This window comes from Eschrichtius robustus, chromosome 19 (genome assembly GCF_028021215.1).
Source record: "Eschrichtius robustus isolate mEscRob2 chromosome 19, mEscRob2.pri, whole genome shotgun sequence".
In the NCBI taxonomy this organism is placed as follows: Eukaryota; Metazoa; Chordata; class Mammalia; order Artiodactyla; family Eschrichtiidae; genus Eschrichtius; species Eschrichtius robustus.
In genome coordinates, this window is record NC_090842.1 from 13,274,447 (window position 1) to 13,295,485 (window position 21,039).

Consider the following 21,039-nt stretch of genomic DNA (forward strand, 5'->3'; position numbering starts at 1 on the left):
TCCCAAAAGATCATGGTTCATTGAATTTCACCCAAGCTGAGATTTCTCCTGTAAAGTTAACTACTAGAAGGAGTTGCTTGATAAAAACTGTTGTCAAAACAAGGCAAATTCTTTTTTAATGTGCTTTTCCCCTATTGCTAAAGTATTATCTGAACATTAAATAAAACTAGAAAAATAGCAAGAGATAATCTGTAGTCCCGTAACACTAATAGGCCACTTCTGACATTACCACACACATGTAGTGTATGTGCAGCCATCACTGGAGTCAATTCTAGAACCTTTGCATTATCCCAAAAAGAAACTTTGAATCCCTTAAGGGTCACCCCAGTCCCTAAGTCCCCCATTCCTCCAGCCCTGGGCAAACACTGATCTACTTTCTGTCTATAAATTTGTCTATTCTGGACAGTTCGTATAAATGGAATTATATGTGTGTTCTTTTGTAACTGACATCTTTCACTTAGTATATTTTCAAGGATCATACATGTTGTAGCATGTATCAGCACTTCATTTCTTCTTATTGCCAAATAATATTCCATCACAGGTATATACCATGTTTTATTTATTCATACATCAGTCATTGGACATTGGGACTATTTCCACTCTTTGGCCATTATGAATAATGCTGCTATGAATATTCTGTGCAAATTTTGTGTGGATATGTATTTTTTCATTTTTCTTGGATATATACCTAGGAACTGAATGGATCATATTGTAACTTTTTTTCTAAATTAATACACTTTATCTTTTAGAGCAATTTTAGGTTCATAGCAAAATTGAGTGCAGAGTACATATACCCCTGTCCCCACACCTTTACAACCTTCCCCATATTAGTGGTTTTTTAAACTTAAATATTATGCTGTAGACTTCTGGTTCTACAGTGTGATGACCAGGATAACTTGGAAACCCTCCTGCTACCAACACCTGGTTATATTGTATATGATATAATTAGCATACTTAATGATGAATAGCTAAGCTAACAAGAAAGAAAGGACATTGCACCAAGTTCATGAGCAGGTGCTACGGCTGTCCTGGGAGTTTGCCAGTTTCTGCAGTAACCCAGGCAGATGAGAACTTGGCCCTACAAGAAGTGGGAGTTAAATGCCAGAGAACGCCCTACATTACACCAGATTCCTTATTCGAAAGGTTGGACTAGAAAACAATCACCTACTCTTTTTTTTTTTTTAATTTATTTTATGTTTTTGGCTGAGTTGGGTCTTTGTTGCTGCATGCAGGCTTTCTCTAGTTGGCGGCAAGCAGGGGCTACTCTTCGTCGTGGTGTGCAGGCTTTTCATCGCGGTGGCTTCTCTTGTTGCGGAGCACGGGCTCTAGGCGCGTGGGCTTCAGTAGTTGTGGCTCACGGGCTCTAGAGCGCAGGCTCAGTAGTTGGAGCAGACGGGTTTAGTTGCTCCGCGGCATGTGGGATCTTCCCCGAGCAGGGCTCGAACCTGTGTCCCCTGCATTGGCAGGCGGATTCTTAACCACTGCGCCACCAGGGAAGCCCCCAATCACCTACTCTTAAAAGGAAACAACAGATATCCGTATCTGGACTTTGGGTCAGCGGGAAAATGTTCCTATTAGAACATTTTTCATACTAACGGTATTTTATTGGGGTATAATTTAGGGTACACAAATGTGAAGTCTGTACCTTGATGACCAGCACCCAGATCAGGATGCAGAGCCTTGTCCTCACTCCCAAAAGTTCCCTGGTCGGTTTACCCAGAGGAAATGATTCTTCTGCTTCCATCATTGAAGTTTAGTTTGCTTGTATTTGAACTTCATCTAAATAGAATCATCCAGCATGTACTATTTTATGTCTGGCTTATTTTACTTAACGTTTTTGAAATTGATCCACATTGTTGCGTGTATCAGTAGTTCCATGGTATGAAAATAATATAATTTGCTTATTCATACTCCTGTTGGTGGACATTTGGATTATTTCCAGTTTTTATTTTATTATATGTAGACCTACGCATACAAGTCTTTTTTTTTTTTTTTAATTTCATACAAGTCTTTTTATGGACATGTGTATTAATTTCTCTACCCAAGGAGTAGAATCCCTGGGTCATAGGATACGTGCGTGTTTAATTTTATTAGAATTGCCAAAAAGTCTGTCCCCAGTGGTTATGCCATGTTATACTCTTCCAGCAACGTTTCAGAGTTCTGGCTGCTCCACATCCTCTCCAAAACTTGGTGTTTTTAGTCTTTTCACCTTTAGCCATTGTGGTGGGTGTGTAGTATTATCTCATTGTGCTTTAATTTGTGCTTCCATGGTGATGACTAGTGATGTTGAACAGCTTTTGTGTGCTAATTGACCACTTGGATATCTTCTTTTGTGATTTGCCTGTTCTAGTATTTTGTCCAGTTTTTTTTAGACTGTGTTTCTTATTATCTATTTATGGTAGTTCTTTATCAATTCTTACTGCAAATCCTTTGCTGGGTGTATGTATTCATTTGCTCCTAATCTATGGCTTATCTTTCTCCCTCTTTAATGATTTTCAATTTTCAGCAGTTATTAATTTTGATGCGGTTCAGTTTATCACTTTTTAAGTGTTAGGGTTAGTGCTTCTGTGTCCTGTCTAAAAAAAATCTCTGCCTATCCAAAGGTCATGAAAATATTCTGTGTTTTCTCTTAAAAATTTATAGATGTAAATTCCTTATCCAGGGTCTGTAATTAATCTCAAAGTAATTTTTGTGTGTGATGTGAGGTAGGGGTCAAAGTTTTTTTTTTCGGTAGAGATATATAGTTGTTATATATATAGCACCATTTATGGAAAAGATTTTGCTCTTGTTGAATTTGCATTGATACCTTTGTTGAAAATCAATTGACCGTATGTTTTGGATCTATTTCTGGACTCTATTTTTTTCTTTGGTTTATTGGTCTCTCCTTATGCCAGCACTACACTGTTAATGTAGGTTTATATAGTAAGTCTTCAAATCTGGTAATGTTAAGTCCTCTATCTTTATTATTCTCATTCAGGATTGTGTTGGCTACTCTAGATCTTTTGCATTTCTGTAAGAATAGAAATCAGCTTACTGGTTCCTACAGAAAAAAGCCTGCTCATATTTTGATTGGAATTGTGTTGATTCTATAGATCAACTTGGAGAAAATTGACACCTTAACAATCTGGAATCTTCTAGTCTATTAACACGGTGTATTTCTCTATTGTTTTGAGTCTTTAATTTCTCTCAGCAATATTTTGTATTTTCAGTGCACATTTTTTCTTTAAATGTGTTCCTAGGTATTGAATGTGTTTTGATGCTATCGTAAATGCAGTTTTATTATTTTCCAAATGTTTGTTTTTAATATATAGAAATACAGTAGATTATTGTAGATTGACCTTGTATCTAAATTCACTTATTAGTTTAAGTAGTTTATAGACTCCTTTGAATTTTCTATGTATATAGTCATAGAAACATTCTCCGCTTCTGCAGATAAAGTATTTTTCAGTTCTAAAAGTGCTCTTTGATTCCTTTTTGGAGTTTCCATTTTTTCCCCGTTTTAGCCATCTTTTTCTCCTGATTTCATCAAGCGCTAAGAATGGCATCACTTAGAACTATGGAAAGGTCCAAGCCAGTATGGTTAATCGTGCCTTTTCAACCACAGATCTCTGTCAGCTTTGTCTGCCTATCATACTGGCTTGATTGCACCCATGAAGATCCGCACAGAGGCCCCCGGGAACCTCCGTTTGTACAGCGGGAGCCCCACGCGCAGTGAGAAGGAGCAGGTCTCCATCAGCTCCTTCTACTACAAGGAGCGGGTAAGTGGCCGATCCACGGCCTTTGATTCTTATCCCTTCCCCAGATTCTTGTCCTTGGCCTCCCTGCCTGCCATGCACAGCAGCTAAATTAGTGATCCCCCTGTTGTCTTTCCCTTTCATAGTTAGTGTGTTAGAGAAAGACCATTGCTTTGTTCCTTTCGGTTGGTTTTTAACTACTGTAAATTATATAGGAGGGGGAGGGGTGGTTGGTTGTTATAATCCGTACTCTTCCCTCCCCTTTAACCCTGTCCTGTGATCCCCATACATGAAGTCGATTCCCATCCTCTCAGATAGAATCACGCAGCTTCAGGTCTTCCTGGGTATTCTGATGTTTGTCAGCAAATTAAGGGATGCTTCAGAAGGCTTGGGATCCTGATATATTGGAACTTCATAGTTGTGGGAAGTTTCCAAGTTGACCTCTAAGAGGTTTTATACTTTTACTAAGTCTGCACTGAAGTACCCATTTGAATGGACCGGTTTATAGAAAAATCGCCTGAAACTGTCCTTCTGTTCCTGGGTTCTTAAGGAACTCATCATCCCTACAGTAGTTATTAAGCTGTCAGAAACCTTTGGTGACGACAGTGTAGAGAATATTGGCAGAGCGTGGGAATGATTCTGAGAACTTTCTGTGTTATCAGGTTGAGTCTGGCTTAAACTGTCTTTTAACTGACATGATGTATTAACTGGTTACCACTGAGCTACTCACAAACTCAGTCCTTAGGAATTCTTTGTTGCTCTCTCCCACTAATTGAGAAATGATGGATTGACTATAATTAAAATTTGTTTTTTTGTTAAAAATTGAATTATTTAAAATAAAACCCCAATTTCCAGCAAGTGTTAGAGGTGTGTTCACTTTGATTGCAATGTAGTGTCTAACCTTCCTGGTTTGCATGATGTTGGCTGTCACTGACTTTGTCAAGTCTTAGGGTTGTATGTGACAAATTAGTGGCAGGAACTGATACTTGAGACACGACCAGTCTTGGGCAAAACCTTCAGTCAATTAGGGAAAATGATTTTTTTTGTTGCCTTTCTGGCCAGCTCCATAGTCCCTTTCTTTGCATCTCTGACGGAGTTCTCCACCCCACCGCCGCCTCCCCCCACCCCTCCCTGTCCTGCACCTGTCACAGAACTTCTTAGAACACTTTTATATTCCCAAGTCCTTTACATTCAAAAAAAATTTTTTTTTATTTTTCTGCAAGCTAGCGGGTAACTGGTGAGAAGCTTTGATAAACTGGTTGGAACTAAGGCATTTTATTATTGATGTAGTAGCTAAACAAACTCAAGGTTGAATAAATGTGGGAATTTTCTTTAGCACCAGGGCCAGGTTGAGGAGACCTTTTAGTCAAAGAGGCAGTTCTGAATTCCCCTTTGCGTCATGCCCCATGCTTCTCGTGCTTGGGTTCAGATTGGGCAGCATAGCTGGGACTTGCACTTTTGACCCTGTGATAGTGTGTGAAGGTCGTGTTTCATCAAAAGAACTCCAGTTCCAAGAAGGAGCCTACATTTATATTTTTGATGGTCTGGACTCTCTTTTACGACAAACACACTGTAATCATGAAGAGGGAACAAAGGCACATAGATAATTAGCTCTTATCAGACAGGATCTGCTGGGGCGTGGAGGAAGGATTGTGATGTTTCACTTTGGGGTGATTCCCAGTGTGCCGCTTCTCCCCAGAAAACGGGCCATTATAGTCCCCTAGGATGACATAGTAAGTGGTCTCCAAATTGTATTTCAGACAGTGAGCGAATAAAATGGGGGGAGGTAGTTTTATTATAATTTTCATATGAAACTTTTGTATTGATGTATAGCATATGTACAGAAAAGTTCACAAATCATAGGTATATAATTCAGTCAATTAGCAATCACAGGAAATAGACTGTTCCAAGAAAGACATTCCAAGAACCCTAGAAGCCCTGGGGGAGGGAGGCACATTTTAATGTATGACACGTAGTAATTATTAGGTTAAATCATATGAAACTGCTGATATTTGAGCATTTTTGACCTTAAGAAAAAGTTTCACATGGTTCAACCTAGTAAGAAGTTAAAATCAGTTATTAATAACTGGTCAGTCAGTTATTTTGTGATGAATCTAAAATAAACTTGTAAACTCTCCTTGAAGCTTGTTCATGTCCATCCCATTTACATACGGCATGGCCATCTTATCTTCCTCACAGAGGACGATAACGGTTTTATCCCTCGAGAAGTATTTTCTGATTCTTGGGTGTCTAGTTTCAAATGTCAAATAATATCACTTTTATTACTTTTGTCCTGGAAACGATTCCAGTGTACTAAATTTCTCTGTGCTTAAGTCTTCATTTTCAGCCCAAATTTTATCTCCTGCATACTTTTATTCTTGTTTAGATCTCTACCCCTGAGAGCTTTAAATGAGTAAGAAGAAAGGAAAAGAATATAACTGCATTAAAGTATAACAATGAAAGAATTATAGAGTATTTTGGAGATTGGAGAAATATCTTCCTAGAGCCAATGGGGACTAATACTCATTTCTCTTGTTTTTGTGTTTTTAACCTGCCCTACTTAGGTCATCTTGTTCTATCACCAGAGGTTCTCCAGATGGAATTCCAATGTTTGCTCTTAAAATTTTTTTAAATGTGAGAGATGTAAAAATAAATAAATAAAACCATTAAATTTCATAAGAAGTTAGAAAGCACAGAGAGATGCTAACATTCATTTGGTAGCTGGACCATCTATTAATAGCCGATGAAATATTGTTTATTCTTAGGGTAAATCAGAAGGCCCAGGACTTAAGATAAACATCAGGCATTGCCCTGTAAACATTCAAAAAATTTTGCAGCCTCCCACATTCACTTCATTGGACATCACTAAAATAGCTTTAAAGTAAATAACTGGGGAGGTCTTGAAGTTAATAGAGTAATTTCTGATTTCCCGAAACAGTGTTGTATGCTCCCAGTTGCACACTGATGCTCCCGCGGTTAGCGGTTAGCGAGAGCCCTGGGGACCATCACGCTTCAGTTCTCTCAGGCTCTCACTTCCTCGTGGCACCGCTCTGAGGATGGTCCTGCAGTCCCAAGGTCAAGACTTCAGTTTCCCTGGCGCCCCCTACAGCCACACACCAAAAACAATTCGGTGTTGAATCTCTTGAGGAACTTCTTCCTTCTTAGGAATGAGAAGCTTCTCGCACATACATATGCTTTTGAAGGGGAAGCAGAGTTCTCCACCTGTTTCCTTTTTTTTTGGCCACGCTGGCCTGTGTGGGTCTTAGCGCAGCATGTGGGATCCTAGTTCCCGACCAGGGATGGAACCTGCATCCCCTGCATTGGAAGCGTGGAGTCTTCACCTCTGGACCGCCAGGGAAGTCCCTCCACCTGTTTCTTAACGATCTTAATTCTTGTAAGAGAACCACAAATCTCCGTCGTAGTTCCTCTGTCAGAGCTGTGTGGATGTCAGCCTCCTGATACCTTGAAATGTGTTTCGGACTAAAGGACAACGACATTGTCCACACTGTGTATGGAGTGTGATGGGTTGGGAGGGGGGTGAGGGAATCTAAATACTGCTGTGCTGAGTTTCAGATTTTTCAGTCATTCCCATCCCAATTTTGCAGTATATTATGGTACCTTTGAATCCATCAGATGTGTGGGAAGCTTTCATTTTATTCTATATTTTTTCCCTTTTAATTTTCTTGGTGTTTTTCTTCCCTCCTCGTGGGTGTAACGTTTTCACGCACAGATGTCTCCTCGCTCTGCCCGGCGACGTTGGTCCATACAAGCAATTAACGACTTCCCGGTACTGTGCGCTGTGCAAATGCTCTCCTTAACTAATCCTGTCTCTGCCCAAAGGCCCAAGAATAAAATGCCACCTGCCTGGCTTTGAGGAACCTGAAATGACAGGCTGGCTGGTCTTCAGGACCAGCATAATCAATTTCTCACTCTTGGTAGTCAGGCGCCAAGGACTGCCTCCTGGTTCTATCAGTTTCAAATGGGTGAATACTGATATCGTTAAGGATTGTGAATGGACTTCTTTGAAAATGAAGCTGAATGCTGGATTTCTTGGAAAGAACCCCAGTGATAAGCCTTTAGCTCATCTGATTTCACTTGGAGTATTTGTATAATTTCATAGAGCTTTCAAAAGCCTACCTTTGGCATGGCAGGGCAGCAGAGGAAGATATAAGAGGCTTCTACCATTTTGTCTCCGTTTTTATCGTCTTGCTCGAGTTCAAAGAGGGAAGTGCCCACCTGCTTCATTGGCATGACACCGAAGCTAGATTTTAATCCTTTGGGAATTTCCTGGAACAAATTTTTTTCCTTGCCATCAATATTTTGCATTGACAATAAAACCTCGGCAATGGACATCTTCTCTTCCTTTTCTCTTGCTTACTCTCTCCTCTTCTGTCTTCCTCTCCCACCCCCTTTGTGTTTCAGTCGTGCCACGGTGACCTCAGGCTGTGCAAGGCAGCTTTGAGGCTTTTGTGTAAGTTTCATTTGGTGTAAAAAAAAAAAAAAAAAAAATTTAGGGGCATAGTCCTATAGCCTTTTCATATAAAAACCGGTTGAAATCAGGAGCCTTGATTAGCAAGTTCCACTGCTGCCCAACAACCTGGAGGTGGAGCTGCCTCCACGGCCATCTTTCCTCAGAAAGCCTGTCCTACCAACCCAACTGCTGCGTTTCCACTGATTTTTCCAGAAGTCCCTGCTCCTGCTGCTATTTAAATAGGAACTCGTTTTGACTCACTGCCCACTCCACTGATGATAATGCATCGTCGACGGGGTTGCTGCGAAGCAGTTGGTGGCTTATTCTTGGGCTGTTTTTACATTTAACCCATTTATTGGCATCAATGTTGCCTCCGATTGTAGCAGTAACACTGGTGGTTCAGTCGCAAGCTGGCTATTGGTTGTCATTCAGCGCTCTCTGCACCAGTGCCTCCCCCCTCCCCCCGCCCCTCCCTCCCCACCCCCATCCTCCCTGTCCTGTTGCCCGTAATTCCATGAACACCTTCTCGGTCTGTTCAGAGGACCATCCCAGTCTCATCGTGTGATAACTTGTCTGTCTTGCTTTGTCTCTCCTCCCTCGATCCCTGCTCATGGAATCTGTGGGGAAGGGGTGTTTTCTATCGATGGGGCATTGAGATGACCTAAGAGAAGTGCAGAGTCCTTCACCTCCCAGAGGTACCGATTTTACTGCACAGAAACGTATCCACATTTAAGCCCGTCAGAGTGGGACTGGAGCAATGCAGGAGGTTTTAGGGGGCTTTGGGGCCCCTGTGCCCGTTCCTCACCCGGAAAGGTCAGCCACACCTCATCTCGGTGTGTCATTGTTGTCGTCACCTGACAGGTGCTCAGACTAGAGAGGTTATTCTAAAATAATAATCCAGCAAGATACGAAGACAAAGAAGTCTTGGGAAGGTGTGGATGAGGTATGAACCATTTTTGTTGCCAAAACACTAGAGGAAACACTCCATGCTTCTTAGGGAGCAAGTGGGTCCTAGGCCTGATTTGAGATCTACCACATCTTTGTTTAGGCAGCCTTGTTGGATTTGAATCCCCAGAATAATTAGCCACGAGACAGGTTTACTGAGTGACCTCCATAGCTTGAAGGGGAGATAGCTCATATTTAAAAACCATCAACCTCCAAGTTTGAAACAAAAATATTTTGTGACCCCCCTTAAAGATTTTTTATAATGTTTTATAGTTATTCCTTGCTGGATTAAATGAACAAAAACAGCTGTCCCTTAATTGCTTTCACACTTTGATTCTTGGTGGCAGCTATCATTAGGGTGATCCTGTGTTAGGGAATCTCCTTCTATTGTAGGCTCAAAGGCAGCTTATCGAGGTCCATAAAGCACCACCTGTACATCAGTACAGATCAAACAGAGAAGCACCTGGAAGCCTGGTGTCTCAAGAAGCTGGCAAGGAAGTCCAGGAAATACAGACAGTGATTTCTGTAATTCTGTGAAGGGTAGTTGCAGAAAGCTGCCCAGACCACTATCTTTACATTTTCATCAAGGACTTACTGATGACTCACATGGGCCCGTTTCTGCCAATCTCCGTCACCCAAGACTGCAAATGGGAGAAGAGCCCTGAGACATCTCTTTGGACCCTGAGTTTTCTTTTCTCTGAATGTGTCGAATCCTAACACATCCAAAAAGGAAATTAAACGGCGCGAGGTTCAGGCTCATGAGCCCGGCCTGAAACACAGCACCTTGGCCTGAGCCTGGCGTGTTAAGCCCTGTAGCCGCAGGAGCTGCTTGCCTCTGCCTGTCACCAGCGCGTTGCTCTGGCTCAGCAGTGCTTGGCAGAGAAGTGACTTTAGAAGTGAGTAATTGTAGACAGTGGTGTGTTGGACAGCCCTCACTGGAATCAGATGTTGATCTCCGTATATGCAGAAATGGATCTGTTTTTATATGGATCAAACTGTTTACATATTAACAGGTAGCTTAGTCAGGACTTAATTTTCCCCCCTTTTTAATCTAAAATCATACTCTTAAAAGCAGGTTAACAAGTATGGGCTTAGCAGCCTGAGAACCTGTGTTCAAAGCTCAGCTCTGAAGAGTGTGGCCTTGAGTAAGCTCACATCCTCACTGGTGAAGTCCAGGGCGTCTCTCATTTCCCAAATACTGGCTCCTCTCTGGCCATTGTAGAGAAGGCTCTGGGGAAATAGGATAATTGCTCGTGATCTTCTTCCACATCCATTACCCAGGTCCCTCTGCTCAAGTATTTTTGACATTCTGAAAATGATCCTTTTTAGAAATATTGCAAGTCTGCTAGGAAGAACGTTCTGACATGAGCTAGTCTATTTGCAAATGAACCACTTAGGGCACATGGGCCTTAATATTATGCTTTCATTGGGTTTGCTTAAAAAGTCAGGCGATTGTGGATGTTTCCAGTGTGGTCTGAAAGCTGTAGACCCCATCCCTCACGAGGCCTCCATTGGTTTCCAGCATTCAGTTAGTTAAACGGATCTGTCGTGAATTGCTCAATTGTTAAGGGCTTCTTATTTTCTCTTTGTAATAAGGAGCCAGAGTCAGTGCCTGGAACTGTTTTAAAAGCCTTTCAACCAACCCGGAAGACCCAATTAGATGGATCCTATTTGATTCCAGATGGAATCTTTTGAATGTAGATCTTTTCTTTCTGCCTTTAAAAAAAAAAATCCAGTACCCTAAATCTCATTGGAGATGATGAATTACGTGGGGCCTTGTGGGTATGTCATTTCCCGGGATTTTTAAACTCCCGGAAGTCTGGATGAAAGTCACAGTGAAGTGAGTTTATGGACTTATGCCCTCCGTGTTCTAGTTAACCACGTTGTGCTGTCCCATCACTGCAGGGTCGGTGTATGCTGAGTTACTCTCTGTAAAACCGGTCCTAGTGCTCAGGGCACGTGTGACAGCACAGTCTAATGTCGGTAAACGCTGCCTGGCTCCAGCGCATCCTGACAGGCCGTTTTTCTCGTTAGCACACTTGCCCCTTACTTGCACCCACATCACAGTTCTTTAGAAAATAACCAAGGCCGGCAGAGAATTGAAGGGCTACTAGCCCCCAAGAATAGATGCAGTTTCCTCTTGTGTTGCAGAATAATGACTTGTGTATGGATACATAGTAACTGAACTGCTTCTAAGACCAAATAGGTTAAGGTTCCAAATTGATAGCATATGTATTTACAAACGATGATGAACAATTCAAATACTTTAGCTAAACATCTACATTTACCTGCCATGCACTGAGTCCGGGTGTCCTGGGTTTAGCAGGTTCCATGCTGCTTACTAATCCTATAGGAAGTTACGTGCGTTGGACAACTTTGGGGGTTAGATGGGACGTGACCGGTCAGAAATGCCTGGATATAGACCATGACTGATTTATGGAAGAGTGATTGTATCAAAATCACTGGTGGAAAATGAATTTATCTATGAACCATCTAAATAATAATATACTCTGCATGCCCGAGAGTTTATGGACATTTATAAAAATTACAGATTTTTAAATTGCACTTTTTCAGTTGACACTTTGCAGTCTCACCTTTTCATTGTCCCCTGATTAACCTTGTGAGATTGGAACCACAGAGCTTATCATGAGCCCAGAGTTACCAGTGAGCAAAGAGAGAGTGACACAAGCCTGAATTCACCGCAAAAAAGGAACGTGCCTGGGGTCTCATTGAGCCAGGGCATGTGTTAATAAGACCAGTAAGCCTTGGTTTTCTGACTCCACATTACAGGGCCCTTTCACTGGCTCCTTTTGCCTCCTTTGTTAATAAATATGTCACTTCCCTCCTGAGTTGAATCACTTTGGTGACCCCCTTTCTAACTTCTGGCAATAAAATAAAATAGAATATTGCTCCCTTGGCTGGTCGTCATTTTGAAGATACCAGATGGGGCTACACTCTCATAATTCTCATTTTCCAGGACATCTCTCATTTCCCACATACAGGCTCCTCTGTAGCCATTTGTAGGGAAGGCTCTGGGGAAATAGGATAATTGCTTATGATCTTCCACATCCATTACCCAGGTCCCTCTGCTCAGGTATTTTTGACATTCTAAATGATCACTTTTAGAAATAATTCAAATCTGCTAGGGAAGACAGGGTAATTTTTCTTGAGCTGCTCAGTTTCTGTGTCTGCCTCCCATAGATGAAAGTTTGCAGACCCCACACTGCTGTGTCTGAATTAAATTTCAACAAATCCAATTTAAATTGTCTGAAAAGGAAAGAAAAAAAAAAAAAAAACTTTGATTAGTCTCAAGCAAGAATTTTGAACCTAGGGCTGAACCCAACCTTAAAAGTTGCTCTTCTCCCACATTTTTGTGGTCTTTACTAACTTATTTACTTGCTGTTCTTTCTTTTTTAAATTCTGGCTTCAAGGTGTTTTTGAGCACCTGCAGAATGTATAGAGCACTGCAGTAGGTGCTTATTTTCCTCTTAGGATTCTGGGCCATGAGCTCAATGCCCTTTGTCATCCTTTTATTTTCTACAGATGCTGATTCATATAATTGTGGGCATGATGTAATGCAAGGTCTCTGCAAATTACCAGTGATCCAACTATGGTGTGCTCTGCACATGTAGGTTTCCGTTCATCAAAGTCCCCATTAGTTATATCTTGTCATTTCCCCCAGAAATCAAGGAGATGGAAAAGTAAGCGTGAGGGATCGGACTCTGGGAATCGACCAATCAAGGCTGCTGGGAAAGTGATCATTCAGGATATTGCCTGCCTTCTTCCTGTTCACAAGTCATTGGGAGAACTATACATGTAAGTTCAGAATTTCAACTATGCCGTGCTTCCCACTTAGACATGAGTATCAAAGTTGTTTATTTTATCTTATTTTATTTTATTTTTTGGCCGTGCCTTGCGGGATCTCAGTTCCCTAACGAGGGATTGAACCCAGGCAGGTGAAAGCCTGGAATCCTAATCACTAGGCCACCGGGGAACTCCCTGTTTATTTTATTTTTTGAGATACTGGAATCCTTTTTAGGAGAGGCCCAGTGCATTAGCTTTCTTCTGCTGCATAGCAAATTACCACAGACCTAGCGTTTAAACAACACACGTTTATTATCTCAAAGTTTCTCTGGGTCAGGAGTCTGGGCATGGCTTACCTGGGTCCTTGCTCTGGTCTCCCCAGGCTGAAATTACGAAGTCAGCCGGGTGGCGGTCTTAACCAATGCTCAGGGTCCTCTTCCAAACTCATTCAGGTTGTTAACAGAATTCAGTTCCTTGCAGCCGGAGAACTCAGGGAATTTCATCTTCTCCAAGACCAGCAGGAGTGTCTCACTGACGCCTCACTGTCTTTCTAAGGTCTCATCTGATTAGGTCAGGCCCACCCAGGAGGATCTCCCTTTTGACGATTACGGGAGTGATATGTCATCAATATTGACTGGTCTTGACCCCGTTTAAAGGGAGGGTTTATACAAGGCATGTACAGCAGGGGCCAGCAATCTTGGGCACAGTCTCAGAATTCTGCCTCCTGTACTTAATATGTAAAACAGTTTAAAAGCAGAGCTACTTTGGTTGAAGGGAGCTGGGAGGTGGGTGACAGGCACACAGAAGCTGCTGACCTGTGGTTCCCCTTCTTCCTGAACTTGAACACATAATAAAAAATACTTATTCTGTTGTTTATGTACAGCACATTAGTCCTTGTTAGAAACTACAGTCAGCATTATACATATCTAAATCAATTTTTATTCAACCCTTAAGCCTGGGGAACTCCCCAGAAAAGCTAGCTGGCAAATTGTTCTTTGAATCTGGCCTCCTTTCCTGACTTCAAAGAGGTGAGCAATTTCACCTTCCCCCGGCCGGAACTCACAGTGTAACTAACATCAACTGTAGGTAAGCTTTTTCTCCATGTTACGTAGAAAGGGAGCTTAAGGCCAATACGAATAAAACATTTTGAGTGACAACCAAAGAGGCAGTTTTTAGTTTCTTTGTTAAACCAGGAGTGATTGATTTAGAGGTCAACTGGAAATAAACTTCTCAATTCTTCTTAAATTTCAGATTGAATGTGAATGATATTCAAGAAACATGTCAGAAGAACGCCACTTCTGCCTTGCTTGTTGGAAGGAAGGATCTCGTCCAGGTATTTTCCATTCCTTTTGTCGGAGATCTGGATTTTTCTCTTGGAGCAGGTTCTTTTCACTTTATAGTTGTGGTTTAGTGACATTTCAAGGTGTACCTCCCACTTTGTAATTTCTTTCCCATTTTCTTCGCCAAACTGTAGGGCTAGAGCAGCTGTTTAAATCCCTTGGGTGTTTTTCTTATTAGTGCTGAGTTGAGGAGGTCCTAAAGGCATCTACTAAGTGTTTTTATAACACCTCTTTTCTATCCTAGGGCAGGGTGATTGTTAATACGTAAATTTGGATGTCTTCATCTTTGCCGTTTACACCCTCAGTTCTGTTTTGTTTGTTTTTTACTTTTAAAAATGCTTCATTTCATAAAAGGTTTACCAAGGCATTCCTTAAGATAGAGACGTGTTCAGTTTTAAAACAAGGTGTAATATTACAAGAATTAAAATTTCCTTCGTCTTTGCAGAAACACATCAGTGCTTAGGCAAGTTGCTCCTATATTGGTGAGGGTTTTTGTTTTTTACTTATTTATTTATTTTTGTTTGTTTGGCTCTGCCACGCGACTTGCGGGATCTTAGTTCCCTGACCAGGGATCGAACCTGGGCCCTCGGCAGTGAAAGCGTGGAGTCCCAACCACTGGACCACCAGGGAGTTCCCAGTGTTTTGTTTTTCTTTTAACTGTTTTATTGAGATTGTGGTCCATAGACCATGCAATTTACACATTTAAGATGTACCATTCAGTGGCTTTTAGTGTAGTCATAGCATTTTGCTGTCATCACCGTAAGCAATTTTGGAACATTTCCTTTACCCTGTAAAGGCACCCCACACCCCTTACTTGTCACTGCTCAAGCCCCTCTTCCCCCATCCAGCCCTCGCCAACCACTAACCTATGTTCTGTCTCTATTGCATCTTTTATTCTTTAGCATGAGGATTAGATTGAGCAATGGAAACTATGAGCTACTGTCCTATCTGCTCAGTTTTTTCCTTGTAACCCTCCAAGTGACCCAGAGCTAAGGCCTCTCCTTGATTTGTATCTGATTGAAAAATCCCCAAGATTTCCTTTTGTCTCCTAGTAAACACCGTCAAGTCTCTGCTGCAAACCCTTTTAAGTAAAACTTAGAGTCATGGATTTAATCTGTTTCTCTGAGGACCCAGCCACCTAAAATTCTGCAAACACTAAGAAGGCAAAACAAAGTAGTGGAAATAGTGGGGAATTTCTAACAGGTGGCGTCAGCCCGACTCCGCTCCCTAGTGGTGTAACACTGGGCCAAGTATTTCCGACTCTCTCAGCGTCTGTATATTTGTCAAATGAGACCCACAAGAATAATTGCCTCATAGAGTTGATGAGAAGATTGGTTCACGTTCTGAAAAAACATTCTCTGAGGAAAAATTACTTCCTAAAGTGTTTTGGCTTTTTTTTTCTTTTTCTTTTAAGTTTTTAGGACTTTTATGGCAGGGTTGATTTGGAAGGTCAGGCTAGTCCGAGTGAAGTGGAAAGACCCTTCCCTGGGGTTCAGACATACCTGGGTTTACATCTGGGCTCCGTCCCTTTCATGTTGTGTGATCCTAGGCAGCTACCTAATCATTCTGAACTTCAGTTTCCTCAACTATAAAATAGGAACAATACTTCTAAGGTCCTTATGAGAACTAAATAAGGTAATATGCATACAATTTCCATACCTGTATCTGGTAGATGTAAATACCCAGTATGTGGCAAATTATTGCTGCTGTTCTTGCAATTGCAGTCATCATTGTGCTGTGGTCTTCCTTAACGGGCTGGAAATGACATCAGTGCAGATGCTTGGAGAATTTTTTGTTGTTGTTCTTTTTGCACATATTGAAGATGATGTGTCTACTGTTTTGCAGAGAGTTACAGGAATAAACCTGTCAACTATTTCTGTTGAAGGCACTTAGGAAACGTGTATTACAAGTGAGGAAATAATGGGCCCAAGTTGTCAGCCAGGGTAGTAAACATCCTTTCCTATCCCAGAAACCTATGAACTTCTTCCAGCAACCATCCAGGTGGTCCACTGATCATAGAAATGAATGTTTTTCATTGGAACCAATACTCATGGGCGTTATTTAAGTATACTGGAGCCACACGATTTAATTGACTTTTTTTTTTTAACATATCTGATGTGTTTCTATACCTGTTTTTCAGTATTTTTATTTGCTTATTCTTTTTTTCTTCTGTTTTAAACTCCTTGATTCAAAGTCTGTAGCTTCTTCCTTGCGGGTTTTTCTCAGAGTCTAGTAGTGTTTTCCAGTTGGTGGGCATACAGTGATGTATTGCTAGTAAGAAAGATTTCCCAAAAATAGTATTCCATTAAAAAAAACCACATTTATTTATTTCTTTATTTATTTATTTACTTATTTATTTGGCTGTGCCGGGTCTTAGTTGCGGCGTGTGGTGGGATCTTTTAGTAGCAGCATGCGGGCTTCTTAGTTGCAGCATGTGGGCTCTTAGTTGTGGCACGCATGTGGGATCTAGTTCCCTGACCAGGGATCCAACCTGGGCCCCCTGCATTAGGAATGCAGAGTCTTAACCACTGGACCACCAGGGAAGTCCCCAGTATTCCATTTTTAAAGGTATAGAGGGGAGGGGACTCTGTTGATGGTGTGATGTATTTATATTTAGCGTGTGCTAAATCTTGGATTTAATAGACACTTCATGGACATTAGTTTCTGCTTGAGGACTCCAAGCCCCGTGAGGTTTCAAGTTTGGGGATATTCCTCAGATTTGATGTCAACAAAAAGAAAGCCGAGTCTATTTTTTCTTGGCCTATTTTTCTGTAACTTCAGAGAGTATACTGAAACTTTTGTAATGGAAGGTTTTTCATTATTTGGGCAAAGGACAATCTTAAGTGTGATACCGAATGCATTTTTTTCTCCCTGCCAGTTCACTAATGAAGCAGCAGAAAAAGTCACATGAGTCAGTGGTTAAATAGACCATCCAGGGAAGTTGTTGCGTGGTGTCATTTCTCTGACGTCTGCTTCATAGAAGTTTTTAAGGCTAGTGTTTCTCAAATGTGCATACAAGTCCCCCGAGAATCTTGCTAAAATGCAAATTCTGCTTCAGTAGGTCTGGAGTCGGGTGTCAAACTCTGCATTTCAGTAAGCTCCCAGCTTTGGCCGCCCCCAGAGTAGCAAGGCTTTTTAGGCTGTGTGTGGAGGAGGAGGAGGAGGTGGGGTTCTTTCACGGTTCCCGGTCCTGTGCTCACCAGTCTGAGTGTGGGTATTTCTCTTTGATCTGTCCAGGTTTGGTCGCTGGCTACAGTAGCTACGGATCTTTGCCTTGGTCCGAAGTCTGACCCAGATTTGGAAACACCCTGGGCTCGACATCCATTTGGGCGACAGCTGCTGGAATCCCTGTAGGTTTTGAGAGCTAAAAGTGAGGAAAATGAGTGATGTGAATTTTAGGTCTATAAACACTTTCAGTGTTTTTGTCTAAGAGAAAAGTACAAAGGCCTGAGGCATGAGAAGAGGAAGTGAGACCTTTCCTTTTAGGGCTGCTATAATTTCTGTGCAGAACTCACTTCTTAGAGCAGAAGGAATTATACGGTATTTGTAATTTATAACAAGGATTTGGGACTCATGTGTCCTTGAGAGAGTTATGCTTTGGCCCAGAAGTACATCAGTCTGAACACAGGAGTTTGAGTTCTTGAGGTAGAAAGTTTCTTGGGTGCTATAGAATCTCGCCCCTGAGAGCAGGTTAGAGAATTGCACGTTGGCCTTCGTGTTTTCCAAAGGCCACGATGCATTCACCCTGTTAGACAGTTTATGAAAACCTTGAGTTTGTGTTTGATTTATTGCACTGAAATATGGCAAACGGGAAATACAGTGTGCAAAATGATTCACAACCAGGAAAAACCACTTGAGGCTCCAAGACAGGGAGGCCCAGGTCCTGACAGAGAGATGGAAAAGCTCTCCTTCCTTCAGGTGGAGGTTTGCTTTACCTACTTGTTGAGGCCAGACCTGGGACACGTGCTCCTGCTTCAGGTTGCTCATGGTGCTTGTTCTACCCACTTCATACGAGGCTCATGAGATAGTGTGAAAACACCTTAAACCTATTAGACATTGCTTGGTAGGAAAGTATCAATATTATTCCATCACCAAGGCCAAGTCCCTGGGATCTCTACCTCACATTCTATCTAGCACAGTTGTACTGAAAGGAGCAAAGGGGATGTGAGGACCTAAAAGGTAAAACTATCCCCTGTTGTTCTTACTTAATAGCTCAGACTCATAATGCCACCTCCCGAGTCTGTGACCTGCTCCCCATACTGTGGTGGCACCGTGCTCCCTGAGCACCTCCATGTAGCCTTACGTCATATGAATGGAGGACATAGAAACCCCCCAGGAAGCGGTGTGATGCCTCCTTGGAGTTGGGGAGGCCGAGAGAGCATGTATGGCCTCACTCAGATGTGAGTTGAGTCTCCTTAATTCTTGAAGAAGCTCTATTCGAGTCTGAACCCAGGCCTGGATGCCAGCTAGGAGCTTCCAGATTGGTTATATCTAGGTCATGTGTAATACTCAGATACATGTTATTCCAAAACAAATTTAGCCAAACTCAAAGTCGATCAAGCCCCTGGATCTGTAGAAAGCCCTCGTTCCTGAAGGGGGCTTTTGAGGCAGAATCAAGAATTCTCCCTTCCTTTATGGTTTATCACAGGATATAGTTCCCTGTGCTATACAGTAGGACCTTGTGGTTTATCCATTCTATATAAATGATAATGGAAAAGAGTATGAAAAAGAATGTGTATATATATATATATATATATATATGTATAACTGAAGAACTTTGCTGTACAGTAGAAGTTAACACAACATTGTAAATCAACTATACTTCAATAATATAAATTTAAAAAAAAATTCTGCCTTCCCACCCTGATGGCGGCAACCCGCCGCTGTCGTGACAGTCATCCTTCCCCCTGCCCTTCTCATGCCTTCTCCTCTCCTGGCCCCTTTCTCTCCAGGCTGGCTCATTACTGCCGGCTCCGGGACGTGCAGACGTTGGCTATGCTCTGCAGCGTGTTTGAAGCCCAGTCTCGGCCGCAGGGGATACCAAACCCCTTCGGGCCTTTTCCCAGCCGCTCATCTAACCTTGTAGTGTCCCACAGTCGATATGTAAGTTGGGGGTTTCCTGGTGTGAGTTTGACTTTTCCCAGAGGTCGCCGTCACAGGGAACGGCACTCTCATACTGCTCCTGTTTGCTCTGCAGCCCAGCTTTACATCCTCTGGTTCCTGCTCGAGTATGTCCGACCCAGGATTCAACACTGGTGGCTGGAACATAGGTTGGTATGGAACTGCCTTAGCCCATGCTGGGTTTTTTTTTTTTTTTTTTTTTTTTTAAACATCTTTATTGGAGTATAATTGCTTTACAGTGGTGTGTTAGTTTCCACGCTGGGTTTTTATACTCTAAATGTGGTGTGTGATTTAATATGTAATCTTTACTTGATGAATACTCTCCATATTTTTACTTGTTTCTCCTTGACACACACACACACACACACACACACACACACACACACACACACAGACACACACACACACACACACACACACACACACAGTATGCCGCGAAGCTTGCAGGATCTTAGTTCATCTTAGTTCCCCGGCCAGGGATCGAACCTGGGCCCGCTGCAGTGGAAGCTTGGAGTCTTAACCACTGGACCGCCAGGGAAGTCCCCCTCTTTGCCCCTTTTTTTAAAAAAATTAATTAATTAATTTATTTATTTCTGGCTGCGTTGGGTCTTCGTTGCTGCATGCAGGCTTTCTCTAGTTGTGGCGAGCGGGATCTACTCTGTTGCGGTGCGCAGGCTTCTCATTGCGGTGGCTTCTCTTGTTGTGGAGCACGGGCTCTAGGCGCACGGGCTTCAGTAGTTGTGGCACACAGGCTCAGTAGTTGTGGCGCACAGGCTTAGTTGCTCCACGGCATGTGGGATCTTCCCGGACCAGGGTTCGAACCCGTGTGGCCTGCGTTGGCAGGCGGATTCTTAACCACTGCACCACCAGGGAAGCCTCCCCTCATTGCCCTTTAAATTGAGTATGATGGGGATACTGTAGTCAGCAAGGTCTGGGCTTTTCGTGTTTGAACAGGCTGGTTTCTGGTCTCTCTGCCTTGCTGGGTTGCTTTCCATCTTGTAACCTTAAGAAACTGACAGTGGGACTTCCCAGTGTCCACCCCCAAACGCTAACCCTTATCCTTTCTCCTGCACAAGGCCCTTTCCCGATCATCTGCCACTTCCTGTTACCTCCCTCTCCCCACGTACCTCCTTCAGGATAGAGAAATAAAGCTGAGCCTGGTTCCAGCTGGCCATAAAGGTCTATTTAATGAGGAAGTGTATTTGTGTTTTCTGGATTTTTAAAATTTCTTTTTAAAAATGATCTTAGTTTTGTTGATTACAAAAGTACTATTTACCCAGTGAAGAAAAACAAAACAAAAAGCATTAGTGGAGAAAATAGTGATCATCGATTCCCCCACCTAGAAATCACATCTGTTAACATTCCAGAACATTTTCTTCCAATCTTTGTGTGTGTGTGTGTGGGGGGTCATTCTATATTTGTGGTTTTTGTGTTCCATTTTTGATTTTGTCATGAGCATTTTCTCATGTCATTTAAAGAGTTTTTATAAGTAATGCCTGCCTAATATTCTACATCATCTCTGCCATAATTTGCTTAATCATTATGTGTGTACTTAATTATCAAGTTACCTTAATAGTAAATATCTAGACAAAAAGGTAAGGCTAGGAAAGTGTTCTGTTTAGTT

General features: G+C 42.1%; 1 protein-coding gene and 1 non-coding gene across 4 annotated transcripts in view; one reads left to right on the forward strand and one right to left on the reverse strand.

The window, feature by feature from the left end:
• WDR59 (WD repeat domain 59) overlaps nt 1-21,039 on the forward strand; it is a 100,910-nt gene that overhangs the window by 51,515 nt on the left and 28,356 nt on the right. For all 3 annotated transcript variants that reach the window (XR_011071547.1, XM_068528966.1, XM_068528965.1), the window contains exons 18-23: nt 3,605-3,758; nt 12,833-12,966; nt 14,206-14,287; nt 17,532-17,644; nt 19,247-19,397; nt 19,492-19,564. Coding sequence is in view for 2 of the 3 variants with exons in the window: in XM_068528966.1 (XP_068385067.1) it covers nt 3,605-3,758; nt 12,833-12,966; nt 14,206-14,287; nt 17,532-17,644; nt 19,247-19,397; nt 19,492-19,564 (707 nt within the window). In the remaining variant the exon portion in view is untranslated. The remainder of the gene's footprint in view (nt 1-3,604; nt 3,759-12,832; nt 12,967-14,205; nt 14,288-17,531; nt 17,645-19,246; nt 19,398-19,491; nt 19,565-21,039) is intronic.
• On the reverse strand, nt 16,765-16,837 carry TRNAR-CCU (transfer RNA arginine (anticodon CCU)). The gene has a single exon. It is a non-coding gene; the product is annotated as a tRNA-Arg (tRNA).